Genomic DNA, 26,356 nt, shown 5'->3' with positions numbered 1-26,356 from the left:
GATTATGGTATCCTAGGGATGCCTCCTTATCCTTGGTAGGTTACTCTGATTCTAACTTCGCTGGGTGTAAGTTGATCGAAAAAGCACTAGTGGGACTTGTCACCTATTAGGAAGTTCCTTAGTGGCATGACATAGTAAAAAGCAAGCATACGTTTATTTGTCCACCGCTGAAGCGGAATATATTGTCGTTGGCGTGTGTTGTGCTCAAATCCTTTGGATGAAGCAGCAACTTAAGGACTTTTGGCTCATATTAGAAAAGATTCCTATTAAGTGTCATAACACAAGTGACATTAACCTCTCCAAGAATCTCGTCTTGCATTCAAGAACCAAACATATTGAAATAAGGCATCATTTTTTGTTGATCATGTTCAAAAAGGTGATTGTGTGTTAGAATTTGTTGAAACATCTAAACAATTAGCAGATATTTTCACCAAGCCCCTCTCACGAGATACTTTCTATGTTCTTCGAAGAGAACTAGGAATCCTTGATGAAAAATATATTGATTGAGCTTATGTTAAATTGCCTTACATGACTTATTTGCCTTGTATGCTTTAAAATTAAAACATGTTGAATGCTAATTGTTCCTTGTATCAAATAAATTCATAAATTGTTGAAAAGCTATATATATATATATATATATATATATATATATGGGATTGCTTAAAACTGATTTAATAAAAAGTTTGAAATCCCTACATGCTTTTAAAAACATCCAAAACGTTGTATCTGATGCATTTAATCGATTAACGCCATTAGTTAATTGATTACCTGGGTAAATTTTTTGAAACTTGGTATTTTTAACTCAGGTTAATCGATTAAGTAATGTTGTTAATCGATTAACGGCATCAGTATATCAGAAATAGAAGCGTTTCTGGGCATTTTTCAAAACCCGTTCATCCCCTTTTCTCTCAAATCTCAGAGGAACAAGTCCAACATAATCCCTAAGCTCTAACCTAGTCCAAACCGAATCACCCTACTCCATTTTCACTCCATAAATTGGCTTCTCCATCTCCAATTTCCAAGAAATTCGTTTTCCCCAAATTGAAAACCCTACCTTAGGTTTCCCTAAATCCCTCCATTAAACCTTCATCACGGTTCAGTTCCAACATCAATGGAAAGAGGAAGTGCTAAAAGAGTCAAGACAACAGCTCAACGTCCATCGCGTGTCCCAAAAGTCCTGCCATCTCAACAAGCAAGGCATGACCGTGGGGACCCGTACTATTCGCTATTTCTTCAAGAAACTCGGTTGCTCAAATTTCAGGGGAGGAAACCAACATACATACGGTTTTCAAATTTGACTTGGTTAGCGGAACAGAACTTCGACTTTCCGCATGGTTTGCAAGCACAAGGGGTTGTCCCCTTCTTGGAATTAAAAGGCAATATCTATCATGCTCTAGTTAGGGAGTATTATGCCAACTTTAAAACTTATTGGTCAATGATTGCTGGAAAACTGTTTGAGATTACTGAAGACATTTTTATGAACGTGGGTGGTTTATCATGTATTGGTGCTAGTTTAAGTGACTGTGGTTGGGGAAACAAAAACTCTTTCGATGCTGCTGAAATGTATAAGTCTTGTTTACATAGACCTCAGTTATATGTTCAGGGTGAGTTAACCAAAGTTGGATCGTTGTCCGTAGAGAATAGGCTCCTACATTATCTGATTGCCTATATTATGATTCAGAGGAACACAAATCATGCACAACCTACAGTGAATGATTTGAGGTTCATGTTTGCTGTGAAGGAGAATATAATGATTAACTGGTATGACGAGATTCTGAAGGTCATGTACAGCATCTCCACTTCACAATCAAGGTTGCTTCCTTATAGTATCTTCATTTCGCGAATTATTGATTATCTGCATATTGATGTTTCAGATACTATAGTGATGGATTGTTCTGACAAGGATCACTTGATTGGTGAGAGTCTGATTCATAAGATGGGTATATACAAGTATGGCAACACTAGGCAATATCAAGAGGACTTTAACACTGTTAATCTTGACCCCTCTGGTGAGGATGATCAAGATGATACTCAAGAGCCATTTGCTGCTACTCAGGGGGAGTCTTCTGGTCATGCATCACAAGAACCATCTTTCGGACAAGCCTACTTGGATGCTATGGAACAACGTTTCAACAACAGGATGGATCTTCATTTTCAATCTCTGAAGGACTTATATCATACGGATCTAGAGAATTTTGAGGAGTGTTAGAATGCTTATATTGACAACCATTACCAATCCTTGAGGAATTATATTCAGATAACTGCTGACTCATAAAACGTAAGGTTGTGTGTTGAGTTTAACAAGTTGAATACCCTCATCAATGATGGTGGTAGTTCGATGATTCCTGATAACGAAAACCCTCCATCTCATCCCTAGTTAGGAGGCCTTAGAGCTTTAGTTTTATCCTTCCTAGCTTATGGACATTGTTGTTCCTTGTTCCCTCTTGAGAACTTATCTTTTATTTCATGCTTTTGCTTTCATATGGATTGTAATAACTCTAATCTTCTACTAAATTACTGCTTCAAAATTTGACAATACTTTATATGATTTCAAATTATCTTAATCATGCTTGAATGGTAATTATGTTGCAAATAGTATACTCTTATGTTTAATAGATCTTGATCATGTTTGGTATATGTATCAATATTGAATATTTATGCTTGCTGCTAACTGCTCAAATATGTCAAATGCTTAATCATTCCATGCTTAATTTGAGTAAACATAGCCTTTCATGCCATTAAAACTGTTATGTTGTTGTTTGTTGTCCATTTAATCGATTAAGCCATGTTGTTAATCGATTAAATGATGTATAAATGTGCATTTGTTTAAGCTTCTTACAACTGGTTGATTGATTAATCCCCCAAAATTAATTGATTAATTACAGTCTATCATAACTCTAATAACTCTTCTGACTTTTGACTAGAATTGAATACTTGTATCTTTCTTATAATGTCAAAAGGGGTGAAAGGTTGCTTGTTGTGTTAAATATATTTTGCAGGTTGTAATAGCTTTTGCAGGTTGTTGCATATAGCTTCTGTAATATGATTGCTTACCTAAGGGGGAGCAAAGGCGCTTCAACTTTGAAACTTTGAATAACAACCATTATGCAAACTCATCGTCAATATAATTCATCAAACGTTTTGAACTATTTTGATGTGGATTTGTCATCATCAAAAAGAGGGAGAATGAAAGTTCAAAGTGTCAAGGATAGCACTAGCAATGCTTTTCCTAAGTTTTGATGAAGCCAAGATTCTATTAAAGCTTGAAGATGGCTCAACAACCAACATGCCTAAAGCTCATTTGGTCATATCTAGACTAGAATATACATAGAGTCATTATTCTAAGTAGTCTGGGATGTGTGTCGTAGTAAGTGAGTATAGGTGAGATGAACCTAGGTGCAAGTCTCTCAAGCCATCATAATTGTCATATCATATCCATGAGTCATATCATCTAGTTTATTATATGTTCATGCATTAATTATACATGTTATATGTGCATATTAGGCATAATATAATTGCTAAAACATGTATAGAAGTTGTGCATAACATATGAGAAGTTTACATTTTGAACCATGTATTTTAATATGCTAGTTAATCGATTAACGAGGTGACTTAATCGATTAACTCAACTGTTTTTCTGTTAAATTAGTGTTTCTGTTACAACTGGTTTATGTTTCAATTCTGTTGCACTGGTTAATCGATTAACGGATTAACATGTATGTTTTGTGTTATAACTTATTTCTGTTTTAACCGTTTAACTGTTTGCAACGAATCCAACTGTAAAAACTGCCTAGTATAAATATAGGCAACTTCCAGAAAACTATAGCATTGTAGTCCATTGTATAAGACTGATTTTAGAGAGCATATTTTGTTTTGCATTCTGTTTTTGCAAGAGAGTTGCATGTGTAAGGAATAGAGTTACCATGCTTAATTGATTTTTGATTTGTATACTGTTTTTCACATTCTTATGCTCATCCTTATCTTGCTCACATGTTCATGCATTATTTGTAAAGATTGCTATACAGACATAATTGATTACTGTTTTTGATTAACTCACATATTCTTGATGGCTTGAGTGCTTTATGAATGGGTTAGTCTTAAGGTCTTTTACTTGTAATATTTCAAGCATTATTGTGCTTATAATACCTTGTTGTTTTAATCTGTTTTTGTGTATTCTGGATTGATCTCTTGGTGTCGTACCACCATAGAGATTGGGATTCTTCACCGAGACTAGGAGGTCATGATTTGAGAACAAGAATTTTGGCTGAGTCTGTTTCCCGAGAAAGATTTTCTCATACGATAGGTAGAGTCAAACCAAGGGTTTAGGTGTTCTAGATTTCAAGAAAGAAGCGTCCTATGTTTTTGTAAATTGAATTGGTGTGTGACCATACATATATTCAATATTATGAAGAATAAAATCTCCCAAGATCAGAAGGGGAGGCCTGGATGTAGTTTGTAGTGGACCGCAAACGAACCAGGATAAAAATCCATATTTTCACGCTGTTCTCACCCTAAATCTTCTTTACTTTTCTTGTTGTTTCAATTTGATTTAATAGCTGATATTTTGCATAATTGTTCACTGTCATATGCTTATTAAGAGTGCTTAAAAATATATGCTTTATCTTTATTCAATTGTTTTTAAATAATTGTGCAATATGTCTCTCTGGTCATTATGCTTTGTGCATGTGTTAATCGATTAAGACAATGTGTTAATCGATTAAGACAATGTGTTAATCGATTAACTGAGTTGTTTCCATAATTAGGTTTTGGTGCAAAAGCGGTGATTGATAATCGCTGCACCTATTCAACCCCCTACTAGGTGTTCTAGGCCACTGATACCTAACACATGCATAATGCACAAATAATGTATATATATTTTATAACGTCAATAAATCATGTATTAAACCATTATATTTTTTGCATTCATATAGTTGCAATATTAACATTGGTTTTTGAGGGTATATGAAGAATATTAACATTTATATATGCATTTGTATAAGCGTTGATTTGTTGAAAGTATGATTATAGTAAGTATTTGATTCTAAAATAACTCAATAAATAAAAATTCAAATTGTATTGGATAATATCTCACATCTATATTCTCTATATAAAATTATAAATATAAAGACTTCTTTTTGCATCATATTTTTGTGATCACGTTTATAAGTATCATATAAAGTCATAAGGATTTTTTAGCATATCTCCTTAATGCTTATGTTTTATTTTAGATTAATGTTCATTGTGTATAAATATTTGAATATATTTTTAGCATTCAAATATAGTATAATTAAATGTTATTTATTTGATTATGTTTTAGCTAATAATCATTGTATGAAAATAACTAGGGATGGCAATAAAAACCGAACTCGTGGTTACCCACCTGAACCGAACCCGAATTTAATGGGAAAACCCGATGTGATTGGGTTCGGGTTCGGGTTTTAGATAGGTTTAAATTTTGGGTTCGGGTTTGGTATATGAAAGAACCTAACCCGAACCCACCCCAAAGTAATGTAATTCAATTTAAAATTGAAATTTCTATCATGTACCCATTGTTTTTAATTTCTAATTTTAATTTATATACTATTGGATCTTCAAACATAAAAGAAATGAAATAATACAAGAGAAAATAGAAATCTTAGAAAAAAATTACATGAAAATAATATCATATTTTTCTTAATACATTATAATTTTCGAGGTTTTTTTCGGGTTCGGGGATGTTATTTTTATTTTCAATCCCATTGAGTTTGGGTTCGAGTTCGGGTTTTGAATTTCGGGTTTGGGTATGTGCAAACTCGACCCCGACCCGCCTTGTTGCCATTCCTAAAAATAACTCATAAATTAAAGATTCATTTCTATTATTTGGAAGATATATTTTTCTATACAACTGTAATATTTCACTATTCATATTTTCTTATTAAATCTGTCATTTTTATAATATACATATTTGAATTAATATTTTTATTGTTTGAATTAATTTTATTCATATGCATTATTAAATTCATATGTTGTGGATAACTCAATGTATTAACAATGCGTTATTGTTTACCTTAATTTGTAGTGTCAAATATACTAATAAAGTTTCAAATATTTGTGTATTAATTTTACTACTATTGTTTTATCTTATTTTTATACTAAATGATTTGATGAGATAAATTTTCTAATCTATTTGAAAAACACGTTAAGTTAAGATTTGACGGGATATTTTTTTCTGATAATTTTAATCAAAATAATAAAAAGAGTCTAATAATTGATTTATTATTATTATATATTCCTAATTAAAATACATATATCTTCCATGAATATATCTATCATTCTTATCTTTTAATTAAATAATATAATGATAGTAATTAAATATTTTAAAAATTCTCATTTATTATATTTTCATATATTATACTAATATATATTCAAAAACTGTTATGATTTTTAATTTTCTTAATTCAATATCTTTAATATTCTATCCATTTGCCACCCATAACCTATGATAGGGTTTCCAGTTTTCACTCTCAATCTTTAAAATGAACCATAAAACATCATTTTTTATTAAAAAATGAATCAAATCAAATAGAAATCACATATAATTTTTGGTTTGAATGTCTAGTTATAAGTCATATAACATATTATTTACGATAAAATGGATTGAATGTAATATTTATGCAGTTTAGGATAAAGATTTATGCATACTAAACATGAGTGAGTATGGTCGGGTTGGGTTAGGTAAGATTTGTCCTTTATCCGATCCTAAAGGTTGGTTGTGTCATTTTTTTGAATTTCGGCCCGACCCTAGACTCAAAATTAATATGATCCTAAATGTTGATCGGGTCAGCTTTTAAACCTAAACTCAACCCTGGACTCGATTAAATATAATGCTTACCAATTTTAGATAAAGTCTTATCAATCTTACTTATTAATATGGATATGTATATTACATATAAAATGATATATGTATATATTGTTAATCATCTATATATGATAGGAAAAAAAATTAGAAAATCAGTGATATTTTTGACAAAAAAATGTTATTATTCTGTATATAATTGAATAGGCACATACAAATATAATGAGTAAGTGACTATGAAATGAATCAGGTCAGGTCATGTTTGTCCCTACCCAATCTTATATATTGACCGGATCTAACTTTTGAACTCAAACTCAATCCTAGATCCTATGAGACCTTGTCCTATGTGAGTATGATCATGATTGGGCTGAACCGGGTGAGCGAGTAGGGTCGGGTCATGCTCACCCCTAATACTCAGTGCATCATCCACTATTGTTCGTATTACTTTTATTGAATAATCAATAATAATTAAACATGAATATAAATAATGGATGATATATTTTTTTGGTTTCCTACATATATTTTCGCACTAGAGGCAATCCTGTCCGAGACGGGAACATCCACCATTCACAAGTATGTGAGGCTAACTCTCCCAGCGGATATTTTTTTATCCACAAGACTCGAAACCAAGACTTTCTTAAGAGGAATGAAGCATGTGCCACTTAAACCAAGACCTATTGATAAATAATAGATATATTGACATTATATAAAACTTATACAACATAAATTTTTTTTTTCTTCCTTAAATGAGTTATTACCAAACAACCAATACTAATTGATTGTGAAGAACCATTCCAATCCTTCTTCAATCACCACCTTCTATCGTATAACATAACTTCCTCAGAACGGTGCGTTTAGCTAATCATGTACCTAATTCTGACCCGTAATCGTTTTTTCTCGCATCTCACGCGTTGATTCATTTCTCTTTCTCACAGCAATGGCGAATTGGATCTCTTCCAAACTCAAAGTCGCCGAGAATCTTCTTCACCAGGCAAGTCCAAAACACTAACAAAGCTTCACATTCTCTTTTTCACGTTACATTTATTCTGAATCCCTAACCACGCTAAATTCTAGTTAATTCTCAATCTTCTTCGTTAATTTGATTGACATCATGATTATTATTATTATTGTTGTTGTTGTTGCTATTATTTATAATTAATTGCGTAATAATATTATTACTGTTGTTGTTGCTGCTATTTTTATTCGCTATTGATTAATTGTGTAATGGACGGTTCAGATCGATCAACAAGCAGCTGAATCGCTTCGGAAGAACGAGAATCTTCGATCCGATGAACTTAGCATTGATTATGCTCCTGCGAAACCAGGGAGTTCGGTGTCTCTGAAGAATCAATTGAAGAAGAAAACCGCTGATAACAACAATGACTATCGTGGAAAATTGCATAGTGATCATAATTTCAATGTGCTTAAAACTACAGTTCCAACTTCCCCCAAATCTAAACCTACTCCTACACTTACAGATGCTGATTGGACCGAATTACTTAGCTCGCCTAATCAGTCTTTTGGTACTAGAGGGGACCCGAACCATGGTAATGGAGTGTCTGGGACTCGCGGTTTGAGCAGAAATTATAGTAGGAAGCAGAAGAGTTCGTCTTCGGTGTCATTAGTTTCGGATGTAAAAAGAAACCCAAAGAGTGGTTCAAGGTCTTTGCAGAGGTTAAACTCTGTGAAAGAAGTTAAATTGAGTGGAAAAGGTAGTAGTGACGATGGGAAGGATTCTATTTCTACCTCTTCGGGTTCGACCGAGAGGATTTCAAATGTAGAGTCTGAGACCGATGCTAGAGGCAGTGTTGATAAACTTGTGGATGAGACAAATGATAAGGGAAATGAAGAGAATGATTTCAGCTATAGTTATAGGGAGTGTTCTCCACAAGAAGATTTGCAGGAAGAGAACAGAAGTTTGGGGGCAGAAACAATGCCGGTATCAGTGGTTGATAAGGTGCATGAAGCTAAGATGTCAGGTGATGTTGGTCATGGTCAATTGAGAAGTTCAATAAGTAGGAATGAGCTTAATGCAGTCTCTAGGAATTCAACATCTAATGGTTTGAGAAGGGTTTCTTCCATGGCAAGCGATGGAAGTCCTGTTTCAGACTCAGATTCTGGTTCAACATCTGATTCTGAGAGTGAACATGAGAGGGAGGAAAGAAGAAAGAAGAGGGAGAGGGTTCTGGCTGAGAAAGCAGCGGCTAAAGCTATAAATGCTATCAAGGAGCGGGAGAACATGGTGGCCAAATTAAACAACCAATACTAATTGATTGTGAAGAACCATTCCAATCCTTCTTCAATCACCACCTTCTATCGTATAACATAACTTCCTCAGAACGGTGCGTTTAGCTAATCATGTACCTAATTCTGACCCGTAATCGTTTTTTCTCGCATCTCACGCGTTGATTCATTTCTCTTTCTCACAGCAATGGCGAATTGGATCTCTTCCAAACTCAAAGTCGCCGAGAATCTTCTTCACCAGGCAAGTCCAAAACACTAACAAAGCTTCACATTCTCTTTTTCACGTTACATTTATTCTGAATCCCTAACCACGCTAAATTCTAGTTAATTCTCAATCTTCTTCGTTAATTTGATTGACATCATGATTATTATTATTATTGTTGTTGTTGTTGCTATTATTTATAATTAATTGCGTAATAATATTATTACTGTTGTTGTTGCTGCTATTTTTATTCGCTATTGATTAATTGTGTAATGGACGGTTCAGATCGATCAACAAGCAGCTGAATCGCTTCGGAAGAACGAGAATCTTCGATCCGATGAACTTAGCATTGATTATGCTCCTGCGAAACCAGGGAGTTCGGTGTCTCTGAAGAATCAATTGAAGAAGAAAACCGCTGATAACAACAATGACTATCGTGGAAAATTGCATAGTGATCATAATTTCAATGTGCTTAAAACTACAGTTCCAACTTCCCCCAAATCTAAACCTACTCCTACACTTACAGATGCTGATTGGACCGAATTACTTAGCTCGCCTAATCAGTCTTTTGGTACTAGAGGGGACCCGAACCATGGTAATGGAGTGTCTGGGACTCGCGGTTTGAGCAGAAATTATAGTAGGAAGCAGAAGAGTTCGTCTTCGGTGTCATTAGTTTCGGATGTAAAAAGAAACCCAAAGAGTGGTTCAAGGTCTTTGCAGAGGTTAAACTCTGTGAAAGAAGTTAAATTGAGTGGAAAAGGTAGTAGTGACGATGGGAAGGATTCTATTTCTACCTCTTCGGGTTCGACCGAGAGGATTTCAAATGTAGAGTCTGAGACCGATGCTAGAGGCAGTGTTGATAAACTTGTGGATGAGACAAATGATAAGGGAAATGAAGAGAATGATTTCAGCTATAGTTATAGGGAGTGTTCTCCACAAGAAGATTTGCAGGAAGAGAACAGAAGTTTGGGGGCAGAAACAATGCCGGTATCAGTGGTTGATAAGGTGCATGAAGCTAAGATGTCAGGTGATGTTGGTCATGGTCAATTGAGAAGTTCAATAAGTAGGAATGAGCTTAATGCAGTCTCTAGGAATTCAACATCTAATGGTTTGAGAAGGGTTTCTTCCATGGCAAGCGATGGAAGTCCTGTTTCAGACTCAGATTCTGGTTCAACATCTGATTCTGAGAGTGAACATGAGAGGGAGGAAAGAAGAAAGAAGAGGGAGAGGGTTCTGGCTGAGAAAGCAGCGGCTAAAGCTATAAATGCTATCAAGGAGCGGGAGAACATGGTGGCCAAATTAGAGGGGGAGAAGCAAAGTCTAGAGAAAATTCTTGAGGAGCGAGCTAAACAACAAGCACAAGAGGTAATGTTATGACAGTTCTTTGAACTGTTCTTTATGCGTGCTTCTTTTCATTTTTGTGTCCTGCTTATGCTCAACAATTAACATGTTATAGAGTAGTATATGATCACATGATCATAATCATCATATGAATAATCATGGATACATTTTTGGAATTTTTTATTGCTCTTGATGTACCTGTGATTTAGTGGGTGAAAATTGGAGAAACAAAATGTAACTTTCCAGTTTCTATAGTATAAGAATTCCTTCTCCTAATGAGCTGAAATTGCTTTGAAATTAATTAATTGTCTGTTTGTCTGTTCTGGTTGGCACTTAATTATTTCTATCTGTTGGCTAATCCTTCTTTGTTCTTTGATTAGGCTTCACAGCTTCAGTCAACTATGATGGAAACAATGGAAGCAGTTGAGTTAGAAAAGCAGAAACATAATAACACTAGAATGGAAATTCTTACACGTTTAGCTAAACTGGAGGTATTTTTTTGTTTTTGATACCTGGATTTTTTTAATAAAAGAAATATGAGTCATAATTCAACCCAAAATGGAAATTAAAAAAGCTGTAACAATGACACACTTCCACATAACCAAAAAAGGAAAAGAAGCACCATACCCCTTCAAAGAAAGAAATGCAGTAAATCCCCTTCACATGAAAACTTAAAACAGACCCCCTCCCCACACACACCAAGCCACTATAGTGTGAACACCCTGCCCACCACATGACAATGCATGTATGATCTTTAACTACTAGCAACAATAGGACAGATTACATTGACCAGGATTCTCCAGCCACTCATTTCCTGACATAATGATTTGTTATACTATCCTCTTATCTGGAGGTATGCTAGTTTAACTTATGTAACCCTTTGTTTATACCAGATGGCAGTGAAGATAATGCATAACGTACTTTCATCATTCATTAAATAATTTATGATGACATTTAGGTTGCACATATCAAGATAAGCTTGTTGATTATTGTTTGAACTGGTTGCAGACTGCTAATGCTGATCTTGCAAGGTCCCTCGCAGCCGTACAGTCGAACCTTGAAGTAAAGGTATGTTTAGATTTTTAGATGACTTCTCCACCCTTATATGATCCATGGAATATAAGTTTTTAGCTATCGATATAAGTTAACTCTTAAAATTGATGAATACAGAAATAGACTTTCCACTACTTATGACAAGGATATAGTCTTCAATCCTAAATTTGTAAGGATTTATCATATCCTAAAAAAAATTGGTGCTACCAAGAGTATCCCCTCACCCTATGGGTAAGGAACTAATCTATTTCAGAGTGTGTGGCTATCCCTCACAACAAGTGTCGCTCCCAGGAATCGAACCTTGACCATTTGGTCTTTGTGGAGATCTAGTGGAGCCTTACACCACTAGACCAAGTCCTTGTTGGTTACGATATCCTAAAATAGCAACATTATTAATAAGACCAAACTTTTATCACAGTGAAGGCTGATAAGAGCCAAATATCATTAGACCTCATCCCTGTTATGGATTATGAGAGTATCTAGAAAATTTTCCAAAATACTGCTGAATCTAAAGCTTAACAGACTAAATGAAGTGACTTCTAAACTCCCAAAAGACGTTGTGATTGCAAATCTGGCTGATTGAAGGATTAGATTGAGACCCTTATATTTGATTTTAATTGACCAAAAAGCTTGGTTCACTGTAATCCTTTACTTTTTTTTATCCTTGGGTCATCCTCTTATCTAGGCAAGAATTTTGATATTTAAATTAGCGAGTTAACTATAATATATTTTGGATCAGGTTAAACAAGTGGCAGAACTCAGACAACATATTGCATCGAAAGAGTTGGTTCTTGATGGTACTGCCCATTTGCAAAGCCGTTGTTGACTTATTATCAGATACATTGTTTCATTCCAATAGATATTAGTGTTTTTTGGGTGCATATGTTTTGTCCCAAATTTTGTACCACTTTATGAACCATTTCATTCTCATTGACACAAAAATATAAAGTTAATATATATTTAATTCGTGTTTTATTTTTCTGACCACTGAAAAACAATGGGTACATGGAGAGGTACAAAGTTTGGGACAAAGGATGTGGCTCTATGCCTTTTCATCGGATCCATTGGCTAACTAGGTTATGCCTGTCTCATTCTAGCTTGAATATATATTAAGAGTTTAAGACCTTAGAGATTAGTCTGAACTTTTAATAAAAAGGGCTGAAGATTAGTAAAGGCTAATAAGGGCTATTTCCATTCTTAATGAAATGCATATACGTAATGTACTTTGTGTATATTAAATTATCCAAGAGAGTGGTGAATATTTATGATGTAAAGCTATTTAGTGTTTCGGAAATAGGTGGTTAGTGTGTGACTGTGATCAAAGGAGACCTTCTGGGTATGAAGCAAAGTTATGGTAGACTGCTTTAGGGATTTCGGGAGCCAATAATGTCACTTTCTCTTGCCTGAGAATATCTATGACATAGAATATATACCAGAATGTTCTTCTTCTCTGCTGAGTCTTAGCCAGTGATAGCTATGCTTATCATTCACCAGTGACAATTAAATTATCGTGTGTTGTTGCAAATTGGTTATTTAGGGTGCTAGAGTGGTCAAGATTATATTGAAATGAGCTGATCTGTTTATAGGCTGACCCATTATAACCTTTTGTAGAGCTCAGAAGGAGCATAAAAGATCCTCAGCAAACTGGAGCTTCCCAAGTAAGTTATACTATCATTTGTTGAAACTGGTGTATAAATAGTTTGATTTCTCTTATTTACTTTTTCCTGAGCACGGCGTTTAAGAGGGAGTCTCTTGTATATTCTTTTTGTTAGATCCTATATTCCTTTTTAAACTTCTGTGGTTACTGCGTTTTAGATTTTTGGTAGGATTTTCTTGACATTTGTTTATGAATGTCGATGTTGTAGCTAGCTTCAAAAGGAGTTGAGCTTGAACGAGAAATTCTTGAGGCAGAGCACTCTTTAGTTGATGATAAAGTTGCACAATTGCAGGAAAAAGTAAGCATTAAAACTTGTGTGCTTCGCTTATCTACATTTGCTTCCTTTCCATCCAAGAGCTATGATGTTTCGAATGCAATGTATTTTAAGATATGTTGTTTGTCTAGAATTTCCTATCTACTATGTAGAACTTTTGAGTCTCTCTTTTTCTTTCTTCAGACTAAATGGGGATTTTTATTCTTGCAGCTATCTAGTTATATTTTAGATGGATAAGTACTGATTTGATCAAATTAAATCTCCAAATTAATTATGCATTAATGTTCCAGTTTCTCCATTATATTGTATATGTATTCTAAATCTTGGAATTTTGTATGTTCTTCATCATTTTTCATGCTTTTAAATTAAAAAAATTCCCAACAGCCCAGCTACCTGTCCTGTTATCTATTCTATTATAGGAAAGGGATTTGTCAATTCGGTTTCCATTTTTTATTTTCACAAAAGCTGAAATATTTTGCTTAAAAAATTAATTGAAAAGTAAGAAGAAATTCCCACGTTTGAATCAATTTCAAAGGCTCCCATGAGTTTCTTTTTTTTAAGGAGCATTGTCAAATTATTAAATTTCAGACATCGCAGTTTCTTAATCAGTTTTCATTCAAATGTGGAATTTTAAAAAATAAAAATATGATGCTATCAATAAAATTAACCCGCATAGCACACTTGCTCTAAAACAGATTAACTACATCCAAGTTTTCTGATGGGCCTGTTCCTTTTGCTATGAAATTATTTAATATACTTGTACATCGTAGGCAAGGAAGCTGGAAGCTGACATTGAAATTACAAGGAAGGAGATAGCAGAGCCAACAGAAGTTGAAGCTGAGCTCAAGCGAAGGCTTCATCAGTTGACTGACCATTTAATACAGAAACAAGCCAAGGTGTGTTTTTTATACATCCATTTAGCTCTGACACGTTTTCAAATTCCAATGAATCACTGCTCTAAAACCAGATCGGTCCAGTCAGCCTGATCGGTCCAACTGGACTGAACGCAACTAACCAGATATGGGTTTCAGAATACTGAATGTTAAAACATGCAAACAATTGTTTTTACAAAATTCATTCACATGCAGAATTTGGAATTTATGGATTGGCTTGTGTTAGACCCTTTCCCATTCTAACAAATTCTTCTGCTTGACAACAGGTTGAGTCACTCTCTTCTGAGAAAGCAAGTCTCATGTTTAGAGTCGAGGTACGCTTTCTACTGAAGCCATGATACTAGTACTTGGTAATCACGATATACTTGATTTTCAATTTCGTAATAAACTCTTCAGGCAGTGTCAAGGTTGCTGGAAGAGAACATATCAGCATATAGTGCAACAGATATGAATACTGTCTCCTCTTCAAGTGACTTAGAATCAGGATTATGGGAACTCTCTAATTCAAAGTTGAAGCCTATGTTAAAAGCCAGATTTCATTCTGGCAAGAGACAACTGGGATCACTGCTTGTGCAATTAGATTATATTTTTATGACTGGTGCCGTCTTTCTGAAAAGGAACCCAATGGCAAAATTGTGGGCTTTGATTTACCTTGTTTGCCTTCATTTGTGGGTGGTTTATATTCTAATGTCACATTCTGGGCCATCAAATGAGGGTAGATCTGGCGCTGTGATTTCATTGGAGAACATTAATAACACTGGAGGAGCATGATTATGTCGTGTGATGTCTCGTTACTTATGTCATTTACCTCAGCTTTTAGAAGGTATTTTTTACATTGGATATAAATATGTTACCCCTGATACTTAGTTTAAGAACCCAAGGTGGATATGTGGGGATGTTGTAAGGTACCACACCATTACCAGAAAATATCATAAAGATGAAGGAAAATGCAATACTACATAGTCATTTTCGATGAATTAATACCTTTTGGCATTGTGAAACTTTACTCAAAACTAAGGATTTCATCAGATAGGAGCAAGTTTATTGGAAAGTGGGTGATTTGGTTTTGAATTTTGAATGCCAATCAAATGATGAGAAGTGTTGGTAGAGATTCTGGTATGAATATTAATAAAGGAGTAAGTATTTTGTATGTACAGTGTAGCCAGATATAATAAGCTTACCAATAAATATTTGTACTAGATGACATTGCATAACTATAACATCTTCGAGGTCTCTAACTCAGGTTTTATTTATTTCCTATTGGTATGATATAATTCTTTGTCCATTAATAACAAATCTTCTTAATTAACTGCAATAATGGGCATTGGCTTTATTCTAAACTCACGTAACGTGCTGTACCAGGAAATAAAAACTCAAGTAACTTGAATAGATAAAAACTCATCTGTAACTTGAATAAATCAAAACTCGTCTATAACTTGAATAAATCAAAATTTATTTGTAACTTGAATAAATCAAAACTCATTTGTAACTTGAATAAATCAAACCTTATCTGTAACTTGAATAAATCAAAACTCACCTGTAACTTGAATAAATCAAAACTCATCTGTAACTTGAATAAATCAAAGCTCATCTGTAACTTGAATAAATCACAATTCATCTTAACTTGAATAAATTAAAACTCATCTCTAACTTGAATAAATTAAAACTCATCTGTAACTTAAATAAAAAACTCAGCTGTTCATTGATTTGCACAAAGTAAACCTAGCAATTCAAAGGTATTGGTTTATTAGTGTAAGGTTTCGCTGGATACTCAGGTATAGTACTGGATCAAATGTTCGATTCTTAGGAGCGATATTTGTTAGTATGTACAATCACATTCCCTAAAGGGATTAATTTTTTACTCATTAAGTGAAAAGATACATTTAGTAATATGAAAAAACTAACCATTCACAAGCTCATTTTTATCCAGGGAAGAATTAATTGTTCTGCACTAACTTTTTATATTACTAATTATATAATATATACCAAATTATAAGAATGTTTTGATATCAGGGTTGATTATTGCTGTGAAATGCTTTTTTGGTAGAATTAAAACTTTATTATTTGATTTCTATCAACTATTACTTACGTGACACCATTAATGCTTTGAACAAATAGGATGTATTGGTGACAAATATAATATGAATCTGATTAACATAAGAATGTATATAATGCATTGATAGTGTAAAAAACTTTTATTATTGTGAATATATATAAATTATTTTCTCATAAAAAGTTACATTGACAATACATCAAATTTAACTTGATTCTAAAATATAAGAAACACTTCATTTTAACTTTATCTCTAGTTATGAGTGTTGATCTCTTTAAATCTCTTTTATTGAATTAAATTGTTATTTACTAGTTTATTTTCTTTTTTCTATAATCATTGCAAATTTAAAAAAAAATATTAGCTTGGCCAATTACAGTTTTTTACATAATAATAATGGCATGAACATCAATGCAACAGTAAAAACAACCACAACAACAAAAACATTTCACAATTTATCTCACTTTCCTATAAATTAAGAATATCTACCACTGTGTTCCTCTCCAGATCCATAGTGACCCCGCATTCACATATAGATTTGCCATAAATAAAGTTCTCATTTTGATTTTTATCACTTACGCAAAATCTCCCAACCTTAACTATGAATTGATGTATTAAATTAATGAGTGCCTCAGTTTATATCTTATTATTTTTCCAACCACAACATTGGGGGTAAAGTGGGGTGGGGAAGAGTAATTTTATAAAATTAAATATTTGAAAGACTAATACATAAATATAAAAATATTGTTAATTTGTAAAAATAATAGTACCCAAAGTATGATACACCAAACATAACATTTTGCATCATACCCATATGGTACCTTAAAAGTTGTAACAGTACAATGCTTCTGAAAAGAACCCCTAAGAACATTCCAGCCAATGTAGCTGCAACTTCAATGTGATTTACACAATTAACAACTATACTTTTAAGGTAAAAATCAAACAAATCCAATACACATTGCAGGCACTAGCCAACTTTCAGAGCATCATTGCCTTTTCCTCCACCTGCTCTACACATAGCACAGACAGTAAATAATTCAATACCATTTATTGACACCTACTAGAAGATGATGCAACAAGGAATTTACATCATTTATAAATCATGAAATAAATGTCAAAGCAAATAAGATAAGAACCTCCAATAATATCCAATATTGTAATAGTCAGACACATGAAATATAGACATGCAAGGCTCTAAACTTAGTTTGTAATTTAAACACACCAAAAGTAAATAAGGAAGAAAGAAAACACCAATCACAAAAGGGTACAGTATATGGCTTATTTTTAGGATTGTCCTTTTCTATTTTCTTCCTACTGTGTTTGGATCAAAGAATCACATTGGAGCAGAAGCAACACAACACAACACGATAGTAAGGCAAGGCTCTCAACATCGTTGTGGCGTTTTGGTAAATTAAGTATCAGATTTTACATATTTGTAAGCACAGCTTCAGGTTGCTGGTTTTAGACATTTGGATGCAATAACCAACAAGCTTAAAACTATCATCTTGTTCTGAAAGACCTAATTTATGCTACAAGTATAATCAAGCTCTTACCATGTTATAAAATCAATGAGAAAATCTGAAGACTTGCACATCTTTTTTTTCTTTTCTTATAAATGTTACTAGAAGGGTGACTTTAGTGAAACCAAGGTTGTTTACATAGTGATCATGAATGAGGTCAAAAGTTCAAATTCTGGAAACAACATCTCTGTTTGCGGGAGTAAGGTTGCGTACATCTGCCCTCCCCAAATTCCATTAAGTGGGAGCCTCATGCACTGGACCTCCCTTTTTGGATGGTGAGCTTGGTGAAACGGTAAGTCGGTAAGGTTGTTGCTTAGTGATCATGAAGACATGGGTTCGAATCCTGAAAACAGTATCTCCACTTGCGGGGGTTAAGGCTGCTTACATCTACCCTCCCCAAACCCCACTAAGTGGGAGTCTCGTAGACTGGGCCACCCTTATAAATGTTACTAGACAAGTCATGAACATTATGTTGAATATTAATTCAGATAAACATAAACATCCATGCTAATGGAATCCTAATACCCAGAAAACGAAGAGAGAAAAAAGTTATGCAAGTGAAACTAAAATTGCCTCTACCAGTTTAGTCCTTCTTCTGGAAGATTACGATTGTAGAGTGGCAACTCCAAGAGAATTGTTTTGAACCATGATGGCAAGTTTCCATAGATTGGTGGCGGCAATGGGATTAAAGGGCTGAAACAATGATATGGCTTAGTTGTTTCACCTTAAAGATGCACTGAAATGTAAACAATTACACGAGATGGTTAAACTGACCTGGTTCTTTGTTTGTATATCCTATATCCATCAACATTTCCGAACTTCTTATCTGCTGATTCCTGCTTCCAATATGCAATTCATCGGTCAGTAAAGCCATAACATTGTCAGCAGAGTTTTAACAAAACCAGAGGTAAGAAACAAACCTCAAGCAGTGGAATGCCACTGATAAAAAGAAGCAACAATGTGAGGAAGATTGGTCCAATGATTACAAGCCATTCAGCACCATTCAATACAGGTGAAGATGCCACAAAAATTCCCCACCAAAGCAATAACTGAGTTAAGCATTCATTAAGCTCCATTAATTTGACAGAAGTTTTTGATAAAAAGAAGAGATATTATTTGGAAAAAAAAATGAGAAATACTGAAATAAGGAATCAGGTGTATGCAAATGAAACCAAAATCCAATATAAACAACAAAAACATGTTGACAAAGCAAAAGCTTGCTAGTTTAATGCATAACCAACATTGGAATCCCTATTAAAACGACAATTAGCTGAGCACCATATGCATGCTGCAGAAATTACCACATTAAAAATTAACAAATCTGTGCTCAAAATGAACCTTTTGCTTAAGCAAGGACAAGAAGAAAAAACAATTACAAAGAAATGTTAATCACCCTAAGAACGCAAACAAGTAAAATGTAATACTTCACTTAAAATAAGGATTTTCACATAAGCTGCATGATCCAATCATCTAAATAAACAGAATAATAGAACTAAAAGTAAGAGTGTATCATCCAAATAAACAGCAGAACCACAAATAAGAGCATCCCACTACTGCTGTTGATAAAATCCAATATTTTCATATGAAAGCAAAAACATTAATAACCTCGCCAAAGTAGTTAGGATGACGAGAATATTTCCAGAGTCCAACATTGCACCACTTCCCTCTATTTTCTGGAGCCTGCTTAAAATGCAGCTTTTGTTGATCTGCTGTACCTTCAATTATAAAACCCACAGACCACATAACCCATCCGGCTATATCCGCAGCCTGTAGAAAAGGATTTCTATCGCTTGAATTAACCAGTGTAACAGGTAGACTCACAGCCCACACCCAGACGGCCTGCAATAATTAAAAGGAAATCCCACAAAATATGTCAAAGGGAAACACTTCCAGAAAAGTAAGACCATTGTACAAAAACCAAAAGAGAGAAAATTCAAAAGAAACCTGAAATGTCCAAAATACAACCAATTTGCCCAAATTTTGGCGCATTTCATCAAAACGTCGATCCTCTCCCCACTGCAAAATCCTGATGATGATATTCAGATATTAAATCAACAATAAGACATGCACAAAGGCAACACTCTTATAACTAATAGTCTTGATATGAAGTTACACACTGATGCCAATTTAAAATGAGCATACATTTTTTTGAGAAAAACTGACATTCTTTTAACAGGATAAAGAGTAAAAAATTAAAATAACTTTCTTAACAAGATACAGTGCCTTGCTGTGATATACCTTGATTGATTAAAATTACAATGACACTCAACAATGGAATATAAAATATCAAAAGCATACTATAAAGGCAGCGCATAATGGAATGGATGGGAAAGGGAGAGTTCCATTCCATTATGAGTTGTCCAGGTGGATGGGATAGAGGGGAAGGAATGGAAACAGGTTAAAGTGGTGTTCCCTTTCTTTGAGAGTTTTTCATTCATGGAATGGAACTCTCCCTTCCAAACTCCCAGAATTCTTTTTCGTCCAATTTTGGGTGGATTCTATGGAATGGGAAAGTTTCCCTTAGAATTCCATTCCCTCCAAAACTCCCAAACGTAGACTTAACGGAACAGCTCCAAAAGAATGGAATACCACTTTAATTGTTTCCATTCCCTCCGTTTCTATCCCCTTCATCCAAACATACCATATGGCTGATATGAGGCTATTTGAAAGAATAAACAACATTAACTCAAGAAGATACTCTTATCCAAGCCTTTATTCTTTACCTATTCCCAGTACTAAAACTTATACTAGGAAAATATTTGTTGGGGCAGGATAATAAATCACAGAGAATAATCCATTCTATTTAGGCATGAGATAAAGAGGAACTGCGACTAAGACAAATGGGTGCATATGTGAAGAAGCAACTCCACTAAAGTTGTAGATAGAAATACACAGGGACGGAAAAGTATAGTAAGAGTAATAAATAAAAAGAAAAAAAAAATTGAATGAGATTGGTTTCAAATTTCAAGTATATATCATGCATGACAAGTTGTCATGCATGATATTGGTTGAAACAACGGGGTTATATCATGGCGTTCAAATGAAATCAATGAAATAATTTAAAAAAAAGCTATAATCTATCCACTCCACAGCCATCAATTTATCAAACACCATAGCCTTCAGATTTTAATCACAAGAAAAACACACAAGGCATCATTCATTTGGATACCAACAATGATATATACTTCATACCTTAATAATAGGAAAAATGCCAGGCGAGTACCCCATAATACAACAAACAAAGTCAGGACTATCTGAAAAAGAGTGATTTATCATCGGTTAGAAAATAAAAAAGATTATTTTCGAAGCGAGGTTTATGTCAACAGACTTAAGCAACATAAATGTAATCAGCAATACCCCTCAGTGCTCTAATCACATTTTGTTTTTTTATGTTCACTCTAATCTAAATTGAAATAAAACCAACAAAACATGAAAGGAAAAATATAATGTTACCTGTCGAAAATACCATGACCCTTTCAGCAAAAAGGTCAATATAGCTACTATTATGAAATTTGTACTTCCTACAAAGAGAGAACAGTGGCAGAATTTTGTAAACAAAATAATCATGTGCGTAATCAAATGGCAGCAGTGGCACAATTTTGCAGACAGCACTAATTAAGGGTCCACTAGTTTAAACAAAATTCGTTTCTTTTAAATTACACTCCGCAACTGCAATTGCGTCTGCAATGATGGGGTTCCTTTGTCTCTTGCAATCACAATTGTGGTTCCATTGGCGCATTTTCTGAAGTAAATATAATTGCAACTGCAATTTAAAATACTGTAATTTTGTTTATAGAAAAATAAAGTGATTATTTTGATTATTACTTCTGACACATGCACGATCGTCTACTTTGGGAGTTACAAAATAGCAGAAGCCACAAAAAATCTGAAATTTAAGTTCTTAAGAAGCTATATTTCCTGCTTCTAAAACAATAACTTTTGTCAAAATCACTTTTTGAAAGATATATAAGATAAGATATATAAGAATACCAGCAAAGTCAGTGACTTTGTCGAATTTGAGGAGTGCAGTGATGATGAAAAACAGCAATTGGTACCCAATCTGCAAAATTAATTAAATAATAAGTACTTAGTTAAATAAAATTGAGGAAGAAAATAAAATAATAATAATATTAATAAAAAGAGAAAAGGGGGATTGATATATTACAGTAACAATGGCAGTGAGGGCTAAGAAATGTGAGTCAATAACAGTACCCATATTTTATTCTTAGAAGCTAGTTCTGTTGTTCATAATGAGAAAGATAAAAACTTTATGAAATTGAATTTGAAAGACATTTATTTAGAAGAAGAAGATAATGTTTGTGGTAAGGATTCGGACACGATGATGCATCATCTTTTGTGTATATGGAAAGTTCAAAATTGGAGGAAGCTAGGACCTTTCCACTTTCAACCTTCAATAAAGATGTGCATAACGTATCGTATGTCACCCGATTCTATCCATATTAATTAATAAATAAAAAAGGTGTAAAATATATGGACTCCTAGTGTTGTGAAGATTTATATACGGTTGATATATTATACATCACAAAAATAATAATAATAAAATAATAAGTTATTTCATTCATCCATTACAATTATTACACGTGTTCTACTTAATTATAATATATCTCCTAATATAAGGAGATAAATTGTTTCCTCTAGACAATAAAATCATGACATATGTCATAATTAATTATTTTTTATAAAAATATTTTTAAGACTAAACAAAATAGTACACATATCATATTCTTATTGGTTGCATGAGATAATTTATCTCTTGATATAAGGAGAAACTTTATTCTCTTTCTATAAAAGTATTTCTAAAAACTAAAAAAATAAGACATATATCATAATTTTAATGATCGGAAAATGTTAGGATCAAATACTTTATTCTAAAAAAATAAATTTTATTTGATGGAGAACTAAAAAAAGTGGAGTGATTAACTTTCTTTAATATCATAGTTTTTAATGTAATTTTAGTTAATCTTTAAAATCATAATTTGTAACAAAATATTATTGGGTTATAAAACTTGAAAATATATTCTCATAATTCAATATTTTCTTATTCTCATGATATAGCTTACAAATTTTCATTTTCATATATGGAAACTGTAACTTTCTAATTATACTCATGTTTTATTTTTATTTCGATTTATATATTATATGAGAAAAAGATATATGCACTATTAATATAAGTAATTTTTACATCATCAATGCATCATTTACTATTTATTTTAATTATTATTAATTTTTAAATAAAAGTAATACAAATGAAGAGTGGATAATGTACTTGCTGTGTATAAACATTTACACTGTCATTGTATAGATATTACACTTATATTATAAATTAGTGTCAACCTACATTATAATGAAGAGATAATACCCAATTTTTATTTATGTTAATAATGTTATCTATTTTGTTAATTTTATTCTTGAATTTCTAGAGATGTTATATTCATTCTTCTAATTTTTTGATTCCTCACCCACTTAGGTTAGTATAAGTAACTAAAAGACATTTCTTTTACTAAATACTTACTAGATGAGTAATCAAATAGCAATTTTTTGGTTTTTTAGTTGTATTCAAGTGTCAAGAAAATGTTAAATTTGTTTTCTCAATTATATAACTTTAATAATAAATAGAACAATATTTTTAGAATATGAGTATTTTGATAATTATATAATCTATTTTTTGGAATATACATCTTAAACAAATATGCATGGTTTCAAAAACGTTCTTAAATGACAATTTTAAGCATTGTTGTTTTATTATTTTGGCATAGTGTCTCATAAATGTCAACAAAGATTCTTAAGAAATACAAATGTCAACCAAATATATATTTTAATATAATCAGGAATGACATTTTTGGTAATAACATTTCTTACACTGTGTTCCCTATGAGTATAAATTCATACCCCAAAACAAACACCCTTTTGGTGAGACATTTTACGCTTGGAACAAATTATCATCTTTTATCTTATAGAAGAAGAAGAAATGTATACTATTAGAAATCAAGCAACAAGAAAAAAAATATGAATTTTATTCATTAAATTAAATGAACGATTTGAGTAAGTGATAGTTTATGATGAAACTAAACTATATATACATGAAATTAAAGTCTAACTAAATAAAACAAATAACACTAACTCTAACTACAAAGGTAAGTGGATTTGGGTTTAAACCTAATTCAATATAATATTAACCCAAAAATACTAAAATATATTTCAACACCCCCTCAAATTAGAGAATGAATATTGAGAACTCTCAACTTAGACAAAAGATAATGGAATGGAGAAATATCTAAAATATATGCAGGTCTTCATTGTCCTCTAATTGGAAATATCCAACAATCTTTGATGATTACAACTGTAACGCCCTGAAAATACTCCAAAAATCTTGCTCAAAAACGGGTAAAAAAAAATTTAATGGTGAAGCTATATAAAATTTATTTCCTTATATTCGTTTCATTTTCGGAACATCACTTTAAGTAACATACAATGCAGAAAATAAAAAACCATTACCTAATGGTAATAAAAATATAACTCAATATAACTTCAAATCATACTTCATTAGAATATCATAAAATGCTGGTACAAAGTACAAGGCGGAACCTAATTGTCGTCCAAATAAAACTACTCAAAAATAAATACCCTACACATGTACACTAATCAAAAAGCACAAGGGCCTGTGTAGGTATCACGGTTTCCCTCAATCCTCCATGCCCCCTCTTGGGACGTCGAAAAGTGGTAACTCCGAATCCTGACCGAGCGATCCATCTGAACAAAACGCGAATAGAAGACAAATAGAAAGAAGAGTGAGTAAGACATCTAATGAATATTACTCATTGACGGTGTGAAATTACACGAAATATCACATCCATGAATGACGTTATAACTCAAACCATGAGGATTAATATCCACATGCTCAATGTATGAATGCTATGTTTGTTTCATCCATCCTTACACCAATATCCTCCCAATAAACTATTCAGAAATAACCGAGAGTGCAGGTCCCATAACAAACCGATTTGAACGCACCAAACTATTCATAGCAAGGATATATGATCGATCTGTTCTAAAGACTGCCCATTTCAGGACGGTGTCATATCAAACACTTTCTGGACATCCCTCTCATTGATCCTGATTGTAAAGAGGGATTGTCAGAGATCGCCTAGTTTGCGCTATGAGAACTGTCTAATCCAACAGAATACCTCATCCAGGAATACAAGGGACTCGTCTCACCTAGACTCACCCTCAAGACTTTATTGACGCCATCGTCGTCCCTCTCAACATCTCGGGGCTCGTTCGTCTCCCGTAAATTTCCTCTCCACTACTTCATTATCCATAATGAGTATGCACACTAACCGATGTCAGCTAATTAAATCTTTTAATAATTATTTTATATGATCGGCCCAACCTAAGATATCTCTCAAAGAAATGCTTCATATGGGACCCGATCTTACATCATCACGTAATAGAGGAATAACATCCTTACCACTCCGAACCATCGCTGAATATCCTGGACGACCTTATGGTCAAGCCTCTTACGATGAGAAGACCTCGCTGCATGGTATTATGTAATCCTTTTTGGGTGTTGCCCTAATCACGACATCACATTCGGAAACATTGCCCTAAATAGGCACAAGAACAAAGGTACTTGTATAAGTTTTTCGATTTTGGGCACCAGACTCAATCATCTGAGTTGCGGTCTTTCCCAAGTGTAAATACACTTCACACCCAAGCTAGGGCTATTGCCTAAGCAATCAAACAATCAGAAACAGTCAAAACTATTGTATATCTCTCGCTCAAGCGAGAGACTATCGCTCAAGCGAAGAACTCATCAAAACAGACTCAATTATCTTCCTGAATTCTCGCCCAAGCGAGGGACTGTCGCTCAAGCGACCAATCCATAAAAAATTGGTAAAAATACCTGTCTCATCCGTGCCAGGGCGAAGTACGGTCGCTCAGGCGCCAAAAACGCCCGAAACGGGCCCTCTGGCCCTCGCCCAAGCGAGGCTGGCTCGCCCGGGCGAGGGGTTGCTTGCCCAAGCGCCAACTTGGGCCTCATTTCCTGCCTCTCCCTCGCCCAGGCGAGGCTGGCTCACCCGGGCGAGGTGGTCCAGTTCCTAGGACCATTTTCCTCGCCCTTTTGGGCTACCGGGTAAAAACTCTCCGTTGTTTTCGATCCTTATGCATTTTAGTTTCTCGAGTGGTGTTCCTTCATGGATAACTACCACAATACTTGATATTTTAAGCAATCCTAAGCATGCAACTTAAGAAAGTATCCATACAA

The 26,356-nt window shown here is 33.6% G+C and overlaps 2 protein-coding genes across 7 annotated transcripts; one reads left to right on the top strand and one right to left on the bottom strand.

Annotated features, from left to right (window-relative positions):
• The first annotated feature begins 7,599 nt into the window (after positions 1-7,599).
• LOC109340455 (golgin candidate 2-like) lies at positions 7,600-15,756 on the top strand. Of its 3 annotated transcripts, none has more exons than XM_019578155.1 (11): positions 7,600-7,826; positions 8,073-9,074; positions 10,569-10,646; positions 11,003-11,113; positions 11,631-11,690; positions 12,415-12,472; positions 13,287-13,333; positions 13,541-13,630; positions 14,377-14,502; positions 14,766-14,813; positions 14,896-15,756. In XM_019578155.1, the coding sequence occupies exons 1-11, from the start codon at positions 7,773-7,775 to the stop codon at positions 15,268-15,270; spliced, it is 2,049 nt and encodes a 682-aa protein (XP_019433700.1). In that variant the 5' UTR covers positions 7,600-7,772; the 3' UTR covers positions 15,271-15,756. The 3 variants fall into 3 exon arrangements, with proteins under 3 accessions (XP_019433700.1, XP_019433701.1, XP_019433699.1); XM_019578156.1 differs by lacking the exons at positions 7,600-7,826; positions 8,073-9,074 and adding an exon at positions 9,098-9,320 and having other exon boundaries at positions 9,567-10,646; positions 14,896-15,283; positions 15,367-15,756; XM_019578154.1 differs by lacking the exons at positions 7,600-7,826; positions 8,073-9,074 and adding an exon at positions 9,098-9,320 and having other exon boundaries at positions 9,567-10,646.
• Positions 15,757-17,275: 1,519 nt separating this feature from the next.
• Positions 17,276-22,451, bottom strand: LOC109340454 (uncharacterized protein C594.04c-like). Of its 4 annotated transcripts, none has more exons than XM_019578149.1 (10): positions 22,235-22,451; positions 22,060-22,129; positions 21,523-21,590; positions 21,262-21,323; positions 20,014-20,095; positions 19,675-19,908; positions 18,990-19,118; positions 18,844-18,905; positions 18,649-18,762; positions 17,276-17,606 (listed from the first exon to the last, which is right to left on the bottom strand). In XM_019578149.1, exons 1-10 carry the CDS (start codon positions 22,283-22,285, stop codon positions 17,597-17,599), a joined length of 882 nt encoding a protein of 293 aa, XP_019433694.1. In that variant the 5' UTR covers positions 22,286-22,451; the 3' UTR covers positions 17,276-17,596. The 4 variants fall into 4 exon arrangements, with proteins under 4 accessions (XP_019433694.1, XP_019433697.1, XP_019433695.1 ...); XM_019578152.1 differs by having other exon boundaries at positions 17,276-17,559; positions 18,643-18,762; positions 22,235-22,450; XM_019578150.1 differs by having other exon boundaries at positions 17,276-17,548; positions 18,643-18,762; positions 22,235-22,450.
• Positions 22,452-26,356: the final 3,905 nt, after the last annotated feature.

This window comes from Lupinus angustifolius, unplaced genomic scaffold (genome assembly GCF_001865875.1).
Source record: "Lupinus angustifolius cultivar Tanjil unplaced genomic scaffold, LupAngTanjil_v1.0 Scaffold_179_6, whole genome shotgun sequence".
Classification (NCBI taxonomy): Eukaryota; Viridiplantae; Streptophyta; class Magnoliopsida; order Fabales; family Fabaceae; genus Lupinus; species Lupinus angustifolius.
This window is presented reverse-complemented; position numbering and strand designations above follow the sequence as displayed.

What these genes read in the sequence shown, in the direction of transcription:
- LOC109340455 (XM_019578155.1), top strand. Translation starts at nt 7,773, where the DNA reads ATGGCGAATTGGATCTCTTCCAAACTCAAAGTCGCCGAGAATCTTCTT. An exon ending in CACGTTTAGCTAAACTGGAG is followed by an intron (nt 11,114 to 11,630) that starts GTATTTTTTTGT and finishes AACTGGTTGCAG; the next exon opens with ACTGCTAATGCTGATCTTGC. An exon ending in GTCTCATGTTTAGAGTCGAG is followed by an intron (nt 14,814 to 14,895) that starts GTACGCTTTCTA and finishes TAAACTCTTCAG; the next exon opens with GCAGTGTCAAGGTTGCTGGA.
- LOC109340454 (XM_019578149.1), bottom strand. Translation starts at nt 22,285, where the DNA reads ATGGGTACTGTTATTGACTCACATTTCTTAGCCCTCACTGCCATTGTT. An exon ending in TTGTATTTTGGACATTTCAG is followed by an intron (nt 19,909 to 20,013) that starts GTTTCTTTTGAA and finishes TAATTATTGCAG; the next exon opens with GCCGTCTGGGTGTGGGCTGT. An exon ending in ATATACAAACAAAGAACCAG is followed by an intron (nt 18,763 to 18,843) that starts GTCAGTTTAACC and finishes TCATTGTTTCAG; the next exon opens with CCCTTTAATCCCATTGCCGC.